The sequence below is a fragment of the Budorcas taxicolor genome, chromosome 8, assembly GCF_023091745.1.
Source record: "Budorcas taxicolor isolate Tak-1 chromosome 8, Takin1.1, whole genome shotgun sequence".
NCBI classification, from domain to species: domain Eukaryota; kingdom Metazoa; phylum Chordata; class Mammalia; order Artiodactyla; family Bovidae; genus Budorcas; species Budorcas taxicolor.
In genome coordinates, this window is record NC_068917.1 from 47,343,846 (window position 1) to 47,354,105 (window position 10,260).

General features: G+C 36.6%; 1 protein-coding gene across 1 annotated transcript in view; it reads left to right on the forward strand.

Moving 5' to 3' along the window:
- The window catches only part of LOC128051999 (zinc-regulated GTPase metalloprotein activator 1B), a 52,746-nt gene extending 48,584 nt beyond the window's left edge, over positions 1 to 4,162 (forward strand). The window contains exons 14-15 of the mRNA XM_052644466.1: positions 1,713 to 1,875; positions 3,933 to 4,162. Of these exons, the coding sequence (XP_052500426.1) occupies positions 1,713 to 1,875; positions 3,933 to 4,039 (270 nt within the window). The 3' untranslated portion in view covers positions 4,040 to 4,162. The remainder of the gene's footprint in view (positions 1 to 1,712; positions 1,876 to 3,932) is intronic.
- Positions 4,163 to 10,260: the final 6,098 nt, after the last annotated feature.

Here is a 10,260-nt window from a genome sequence, read left to right on the forward strand (position 1 = left end):
CTCTCCTCTTGGCATACAACTTGTGGTCAGTCAGAGAAAATGGAATGTTTTCTTGTGTTACTGTTTCTAAGAAAGAGAGCTTCATTAACAGAGGAAAGCTTGCCACAGCCGAACCTTATGCTTCTTGGTGCATTTAGCAGACACTAAACATCTCATATACTGTGCAACAAAGTTATGAAGGACTAAAAGAATTCTTGCTCTATGTTTGGAAATCCATTCATGTTTATCTGACTTTATTATGTCACACAAGGTGTTTTTTCCAGGGAGTAGTGGGTTCTAGGCTGTGTGCTTAACCAATGAGCAGTCTTATGTTTTCAGAAATGTGCTTAGGGTTTTATTAATGCTATTTATTATCATTACTGTTAGTAACTAGATTCTCTGGTTAGCAGCCAACTTCCTGGGGTCACTAGAGTGACAGGGAAGGAATTTAGATTTCTTTACCTTCTGTGCGGGCTCTACCTGGGTTTGGCGCTGCAAAGGAACACAGGTGAATCCCAGTGTACTGCTAAATCATTCCCACCCAGAGGAACTAAGCCAGGTCTGATGCTTCTTGATTCTGTCCCCATCTGGATTCTATGATCCTAATTGAAAGATCATGTTTCATTCTGTAACTGCTTTTATCCCTAGTGAGTGTAGGGTGGTTACCTAGAATTAAGCAGTCATATATACCACTCTGTAGAGAGTTCAGTGGCTCATTCTGCACCATCCCAGTTTGGATTTTGTTCTTAGATATGTGACATTTTCTCTGGTTCTTCCTTTCTTTGGTTCTCCTTTTGGCCTTCCTCTCATCACAGCAACACTGGGGCATCTGAGACAACACAGCCTTTCTCTTCATAGAGTTCCTTCTCTTTGCTCTTACAGATTATTGGTCTGGTAATAATAAGTATGTTTAAAATGTGAACTCTAGTAACAGCTGATATACTTCAAAGACTTTATATAAGTATAAGATTAATGCTTAGGTAATTATTTTCAAAATGTTTGTTCTTACATATTAAAACTCAACTTTAAAAAGCAGAAAATGAAACTGCACAAGAAAAGGAAACTGGAAGAACATACACCCAAAATACATGAATATTACCAAAAATACACAGAAATTGTGAGGTGGTAATGACAGTGGTTTGTCTCTTATTATTTTTCAATATTGTATTATTTTATAATAAATATGTATAACTAATAAATATTATTTCAGAGAAATTATATCATTCCCATATGAGCCAGTTTATTAGATAATTTGCTCTTTATTTCTACAAATCAATATAAAGTGGATTTTATCCAGATAAATACAGTAGTTTTCCTTTATTTCATCATTATCTACTTCAATTAATGCAACTCATTCAAAAACATATTATCATCAAAATCCTTTAACATCTCAAATTTTCCTACTAAAATGGAAATAAGTATAAAGTCCTTAAAAGTAGAATAATCAGTAGAATTTGATACCTAACATGTTTTATCATTTAGTTGTTTCAGTTTTTCATTGTGATAACACTGAATACACGTCATAATACATATATTAACTTTATCAGTAGAAGTAGGGGTTTTTAAAAAAACTAATATATGCGGAAACATTTTAAAAATTGGAGGCTTTTAATGCACAAATAACTGGAATTAAGGAATTTTAACAGTATGTTCTTTACGATTCTGTATTTTAAAAAGAAATAGGGGTAATTAATGCATTAATATTGGTGCTCAATTTCTGCTTTTAAATTCAGATTGTGGCTGTTTTGTTATTCTCCTCTGAGCAGGGGCTAGTGTCAATCAAAGACAAACCGCAACAAGTGATTGTCCAGGGTGTCCATGAACTGTATGATCTGGAGGAGACACCAGTGAACTGGGAAGATGACAGTGAGAGAACAAATCGATTGGTCCTTATTGGTAAGTAACAAACAGTGAACTTTTTTTTAATTGAAATATAGTTGATTACGATGTGTTATTTTTAGGCATCAGTTCAGTTCAGTTTAGTCGCTCAGTTGTGTCCAACTCTTTGCAACCCCATGAATTGCAGCACGCCAGACCTCCCTGTCCATCACCAACTCCCAGAGTTCATTCAAACTCACGTCCATTGAGTCAGTGATGCCATCCAGCCATCTCATCCTCTGTCATCCACTTCTCCTGCCCCCAATCCCTCCCAGCATCAGGGTCTTTTCCAGTGAGTCAACTCTTCACATGAGGTGGCCAAAGTATTGGAGTTTCAGCTTCAACATCAGTCCTTCCAGTGAACACCCAGGGCTGATCTCCTTCAGAATGGACTGGTTGGATCTCCTTGCAGTCCAAGGGACTCTCAAGAGTCTTCTCCAACACCACAGTTCAAAAGCATCAATTCTTCGGCACTCAGCTTTCTTCACAGTCCAACTCTCACATCCATACATGACCATTGGAAAAACCATAGCCTTGACTAGACGGACCTTTGTTGGCAAAGTAATGTCTCTGCTTTTGAATATGCTATCTAGGTTGGTCATAACTTTCCTTCCAAGGAGTAAGCGTCTTTTAATTTCATGGCTGCAGTCACCATCTGCAGTGATTTTGGAGTCCAAAAAAATAAAGTCTGACACCATTTCCACTGTTTCCCCATTTATTTCCCATGAAGTGTTGGGACCAGATGCCATTATCTTAGTTTTCTGAATGTTTTTAGGCATACAACAAAGTAATTCAGCAAAGTAATGTATGTATATATATATATGTACGTACATATCTATTTTTTTCCAAATATTTTTCCCTTATAGACAGTTAAATTTCTTTTTTTTTCCATTTTTTTATTTGTATTTTTTTACTTTACAGTACTGTATTGGTTTTGCCATACATTGACATGAATTCACCACAAGTGTACATGAGTTCCCAACCCTGAACCCCCCTCCCAGCACCCTCCCCATATCATCTCTCTGGGTCGTCCCAGTGCACCAGCCCCAAGCATCCTGTATCCTGTATCGAACCTAGACTAGCGATTCGTTTCTTACATGATAGTATACATGTTTCAATGCCATTCTCCCAAATCATCCCACCCTCTCCCTCTCCCACAGAGTCCAAAAGTCTGTTCTTTACATACAGTTAGATTTCTAAAGCAAAAACAAAAAAAAGAAATTAGGGACTTCCCTGGTGGTCCAGTGGCTAAGACTGTGCACTCTTGATCCCTGATCAGAAAACTAGATCCCATGTGCCACAGCTAAGAGTTCCTGCACGCCACAACTAAGACCTAGTACAGCCAAATAAATGAACAAGTAAATATTTTTTTAAAAATAGAGAGATATAATGCACTACCTAAGCAGTGTTAGCCAATCTGAACTTCTTTTGTAAATTCAAATAAGCTTGTGGTTAATGTATTTGTGCTAATTATGTGATAACATCAAAAGAACTTGTTAAGTCCTTTGCTTTTTTTTTTTAAATAGAAAGCAGAGCTGATTTACTTATTTATTTTTGATTGCACTGGGTCTTTGTTGCTGCATGTGGTTTTTCTCTAGTTGTGGCAAGTAGGGGCTGCTCTGTGGTTGCGATGTGTGGTCTTCTCATTGTGGTGTCTTCTCTTGTTTTGGAATATGGACTCTAGACGAGTGGGCTTCAGTCGTTGTGGCTCACAGACTGGAGAGCACTGGCTCAGTAGTTGTGACTTGTAGGCTTAGTTGCTTTGCAGCGTGTGGGATCTTCTGAAGCAGGATCAAACCTGTGTCCCCTGCATTGGCAGGCGGATTTTTTATCAGTGGACCATCAGAGAAGTACTGCCTTTTACTCTTCTTCAAATAATTTTAGAAAAGTGATTAATCCAAATGTCAGCTTGGTTCTCAGGGACTTAATTAGAAAGTTAAGGAAGGACTCACTAATTACTATTGTTTTCATAAATTTCTGAAGATTATCAAGCATTTAATGGTCTAGACTTGATAGGTAAACTGTGTCGTTTTAATAAGCATAATATAATCATACCTATTTTGTTCTGTTTACAGGCAGGAATTTAGATAAGGACATTCTTAAACAACTATTTATAGCTACTGTGACTGAAACAGAAAAGCGATGGACAACACATTTCCAAGAGGATCAAGTTTGTCCATAACACTAGAAGCATCACCAAAAGGACTGGATAATAAAAGTGAGAATAAGTTTCCTGTTGGATGTATTTCAGGCATCTATTTTTTGCGTTACTCTTCTTATGAATTACGGTGTATCCTTTAAAATAGTATTTATTTTATAGAACACATAAATATAGAAAATCAGTAATATAAAACCCTTGATATTCATTCAATAAAACGTAATTTCCTATGACTTTTTTTTTTGTACATGATTTGCAGACTTATCTTTGGAGTTTACGTATGCTGAAATTCTTACCCATGAAAATTTTAATAATAATAGTGGTATCATGTTGATATATGCTGGAAACCAACACAATACTGTAAAGCAATTATCCTCCAATTAAAAATAATTTTCTAAAAATGGTAAAACTTATTCTTATTTCAGCATAATTGTTTTCCCTTAGAACTTCAGCTGATTGCTTGGATGTAATTTTATTGTTAATAGGAACTTTTTAAAAAAATAGATAATGTCACTATTTTTATTAAGGGAAATAAGAGCTTTATTGTGGTAGAGACTTGTCAGAAATTACTCGTAATTTCTGAGTCAAAGAAATTATTTGAGACTCTCTCTTATTCTTAGAGTCAGATTCTAAGCCTTACTAGTAGTCAGTGTAATGGAACTTCAGCCACTCACTTTGCAATATAGTTCAAAGATTTCAATTATATAACTTTTAATTTTAGAGTTGATTTTACTGCTGGTATTAAATCCATCTTGGGTTTTTTGAACTTCTTTATTTTTCAATGTAAACTAAAAAGTGACAGGGTACTTTAAATGTAATTACAGAGAACTTTTGATAATTTAACAATCTTTATATAAATAGTAGGTGTGTAACTAAGTATATGTTGGATTACTTTTCTCCTATTCCTTCCGAAGCCCAGGTCAGCATAACTATATTCAGATAGGAAGAGAAAAGCATGAGATGAGATTTAAAGAAGAGTTAATGGTTGTTAAATATCAGAAGACTGTAAAAATGACTGAGCATGTGCGTGCCCTGTTTCAGAACTTTCTGATAATCTTAGTGTCACAAAGATGTTTCCTATGTTTTCTTTTAAGAACTTAATAATTTTAGCTCTTCACGTTTAGTATCACAATCCATCTCAAGTTAATTGTTCTATTGTTATGTCTTGAAAACTCTTTTCCCCTTTGAATAAGCTTTTTGCACCTTTGCTAAAAATCACTTGTGTGTGTGTGTGTGTTTCTGTGGACATTATTTTGATTCAGTGTCTTTTTTTTCCCCATTGCACCAAAGGGATGTAGAATTTATTTAAGTTAATACTTGAGTTCAAACATGTTATGAATTAACAAATTTATTGAGAGGAGGAACAAAGAGAAACCTATTAGGAAACATTCAAAAGAGAAAGAAGATGAAACTGAGTTATTCCATAACCATTACCTTATATGACATGAAGGTTCAGGAAAAGTACAATGAAGTTCTCAAAATGTAAAGCAATTATCTTCCAATTACAAATAAATTTTAAAAATCACAGTGAGATTTCCATGGTGCTCCAGTGGTTAGGAATATGCCTGCCCATGCAGGGAACCTGGGTTCAGTTCCTGGTCTGGGAAGATTCTACATGCCATGGGCATCTGGGCCCATGCACCACAGCTACTGAGCCCATATGCCACTGCTAAAACCTGTGGGCTCTAAGAGCCCAAGCTCTACAACAAGAGAAGCCACCACAATAAGCCACCCCAACTCACTGCAACTAGAGAAAGCCTGCATGCAGTGATGAAGACCCAGCACAGCCAAAAATAAATAAATAAATAAATTTTAAAAATGACAATGATGTTCTGAAATGCTAAAGAATAAAAATTTAAAAAATTATTAAGCATGTTAAAAAATATGAAAAAAAGAATATGTTATTTTCTTGAGAATGTATTTCAAACAGCTTGCTTGAATCATTGTCTTTTTTTTTTTATGGTACACTGTCCTGGTAACTTTAGCCTTAGAGTGTGTCTATTTCTGCTTTATTGACTATGCCAAAGCCTTTGACTGTGTGGATCACAATAAACTGTGGAAAATTCTGAAAGAGATGGGAATACCAGACCACCTGACCTGCCTCTTGAGAAACCTATATGCAAGTCAGGAAGCAACAGTTAGAACTGGAGATGGAAAAACAGACTGGTTCCAAATAGGAAAAGGAGCACGCTAAAGCTATATATTGTCACCCTGCTTATTTAACTTCTATGCAGAGTACATCATGAGAAATACTGGGCTGGAAGAAGCACAAGCTGGAATCAAGATTGCTGGGAGAAATATCAATAACCTCAGATATGCAGATGACACCACCCTTATGGCAGAAAGTGAAGAGGAACTAAAAAGCTTCTTGATGAAAGTGAACGAGGAGAGTGAAAAAGTTGGCTTAAAGCTCAACATTCAGAAAACTAAGATCATGGTGTCTAGTCCCATCACTTCATGGCAAATAGATGGGGAAATAGTGGAAACAGTGTCAGACTTTATTTTTTTGGACTCCAAAATCACTGCAGATGGTGATTGCAGCCATGAAATTAAAAGATGCTTACTCCTGGGAAGGAAAGTTATGACCAACCTAGATAGCATATTGAAAAGCACAGACATTACTTTGCCAACAAAGGTCCGTCTAGTCAAGGCTATGGTTTTTCCAATGGTCATGTATGGATGTGAGAGTTGGACTGTGAAGAAAGCTGAGTGCCGAAGAATTGATGCTTTTGAACTGTGGTGTTGGAGAAGACTCTTGAGAGTCCCTTGGACTGCAAGGAGATCCAACCAGTCCATCCTAAAGGAGATCAGTCCTGGGTGTTCATTGGAAGGACTGATGTTGAAGCTGAAACTCCAATACTTTGGCCACCTCATGTGAAGAGTTGACTCATTGGAAAAGACCCTGATGCTGGGAGGGATTGGGGGCAGGAGGAGAAGGGGATGACAGAGGATGAGATGGCTGGATGGACATGAGTTTGGGTAAACTCTGTAAGTTGGTAATGGGCAGGGAGGCCTGGTGTGCTGTGATTCATGGGGTCACAAAGAGTCGAACACGACTGAGCAACTGAACTGAACTGAAGCTGTGAAATTAGGTAGTGTAAATATTCTAATCTTGGTCTTTTTTTTTTCAGGGTTGTTATAGCTATTTTAGATATTTTTGTTTTCAATATAAATTTTGTCATTAACTTACCAGTTTCTTCAAAAAGCCTGGTAGGATTTTAACTGGGACTGTGTTGAATCTATAGTATAATTTGGGAGAATTGTCATATTTTTAAAAAAAAAATTCTTAAATTGAGGTGAAATTTGCTTTTTACATTGTGTTAGGTTCATGCGTACATTATATTTTTACTTGTGTATACACTACAGTGTGCTCACCACCAGAAATTTGATTTCCATCCTTCCCCATACAGCTGATCCCCTTCGCCTCTGGTGACCATTGCTCTGCTGTCTGCATCCATGTGTTCATTTTGTTTGGTTTGTTTCACTCATTTATTTATTATGTCTTTTATGTTTTATATATATATATTTATATATATATGTCTTTTATGTTATATATATATTTATATATATTATATATATATTATGTTTTTTATATTCCACATATGAGTGAAATCCTATAGTGTTTGTCTTTCTGTAACTTATTTCATTTAGTATAGGACTCTCAAGATTCATCTAGGTTGCCAGAGGTGGCTTTTAAGTTGACAATACAGTGAAAAGGAGTCGTTCATGCAAAGTCAGGGAGCACTTTCTACACAGAGGGAGCAGGTAGTGGAGACGGCCTTTACATGGGAACCAGTGTAGCATGCTGGAAAACCATGAAGAGGGCAAGGGTGGTGGAAGGTTAGAAAGCCAGGTATGAAATGGGTATGGGATGGGATTGGAGTTACAAGCCAGGGCCAGGCCTTTTGCTTCTGAGGAAAACATTTGATGTAAAGAGGAAAACATTTGGATTATTCTGAAAGCCCTGGGAAGTGGCTGATGGGTTTTGAGCTGGACAAGTGATGTGGTTGATTGCTGTGGCAAATGAACTAATTGTTTCCTGTTTTTGACATTGAAAACAGTGCTGCAGTGACCATTAATGTGTGCCTCTTTGTTTTTATGTGACAGTGTTTCTCTAGAAGAGGTATGTAAGAGTGGAATCACTGGCTTCCAGGATATGCACATTTAAAGTTTTTAATAGATACTGATAGATAAATTGCCTTCCCAAATGGCTGTACCTTTCTGCTGTGATATAGGTGTATATGACAGTACCCATTTTTCCAAACTTACCTAACACATTTTAACCTTTGCCCTTCTGGATGGACTGACATCTTACTGTTTTTTTTTTTTTTTTTACTGTATTTTTATGTTATTTATATGTTCTTTTAAATACATTGTTCTGTTCTTTGTTCTTGTTTTTCCCAAAGTGAAATTTTTCATTCACCAGAGACATTACCAGTTTAACATAGAGTTTCAGTAAATGTGAATTCTCCTTTTCCAGCAAGATTTGATAAATATTCAAGGTTCTGCACAACTTCTTAAAACAAATGGTTCTTTCCTAGGCCTTTCCAGCTTTTAGTGAAAGGGCAAGAACACGGGTACGGAATCTAAGATAGCTGGAGGAAGAGTCATCCCAGAGGTGAGGGAAGCCCAGGGATTGAAAGGGTCTCTAATTCCTAGATTATGAAGTATGAAGGGAATTACCAGCAAAATAAAGCTAAAAGGCTATTAAACATCTGTGGGCTTGGTTGCTGGCTACAAATTGAATAAATATCTCCTTTGGATTAGTAGTGTAGGTGGAAACCTGTACTTGTAGATTTCTTTGAAAGGCCTTTCCCAGTTCTAGGAATACCATAAATGTGGAGGTGATGTTGAAAGAAGTGAATTCTGTCTTTGAATGTCTAGCAGCTTGGCCTACTGTGATGAGAAAGGAGAACAAGATTTGTTTTTTCTCAGAATGTCCTAATGTTAGAATCAACCTTATCTTTCAATAACCAAATTTCCTTTAATTTTCATAGTGAAATGGAGAGAAATAAGATATCTGTCTTTTCTGTATAGTAGTGTAGAAAGGTTGGTTTTTCAAAGTAGGATGGATGGTGTTTGTGAAGCCCTGATAGATTTGTTCAGGAAAAAAGCCTATCAGTGTTAGGAAAGAAGTAATTTCCCACTATGCACTGGGTCCCATGTTAAATGGTTCAGTGTGTCATGAGCACAAAGTAAGGCAACACTAAAGAATCAGATGGGACAAAGAGTCACCTCCCCCATGTCTTTTTTTTTTTTCTTAAAGAATTACTTGCCATAATAAACTTGATTTCTGTTTCCAAAGCACTCAGTTAATTTCCTTTCATTGATACAACTCTTTTATTTTTTACATTGATGTATTTTGTATAGGCTTCCTAGGTGGTTCAGTGGTAAAGAATCCACCTGTGGAGGAGACATGGAGGTGATATTAGAAGAAGTGAATCCACAGTGTAGGAGACATGGATTCAGTCTCTGGGTTAAGAAGATCCCTGAAGGAGGAAATGGCTTCCCCCCTCTAGTGGGATTGCCTGAGAAATCCCGTGGACAGAGGAATCTGGCGGGCTACAATCCATGGGGTCACAAAGAGCCACTGACACAACTGAACAACTAAACAACATTATTTTGTACATCAATTTTATAAAATTCTCAGAAAACTTACCCTTTGAAGTATACAATTCTTGGCTTTAGTATCCCCAGGTAAAGGAGAAACCATTACAACTATCTAATTCCAGAACATTTTCATAGCTCTCAGGCTCTGTATCTGTTAGCAGTTACTCTCCATTTCCCCTGCCCCTATTTCCCAGCAACCATTCATCTACTTTCTGTCCCAATAGGTTTGCCCACTCAGACTCCTTTCACTTACCATAATGTTTTCAAGGTTCATCCATGTTGTAGCATGGATCAGCATTTTGTTTCTTTTTATTGAATAAAATTCTATAGACCACATTTTGTTCTGCTCATCAGTTGATGGACATTTGAGTTTCTACTTTTTGGCTACTAGTCCCCTTTCTTCATGTTTACTTTTTTAAAAAACTATAATTTTCTGAACAATTTTAGATTTACAGAAAAATTGAGCAGAGTAAAGAGTAGAAGGGAATGCCCATATCCACCCCCCACCCTTTATACTCACACAGTTAGCTGCTGGCAGTAGTATGGTACATTTCTTACAATTGGTGAACCAATATTGATATTATTATTATTAACCAAGGTCCAAAAAAAAAGACAGAATGATCTCTGTTCGTTTC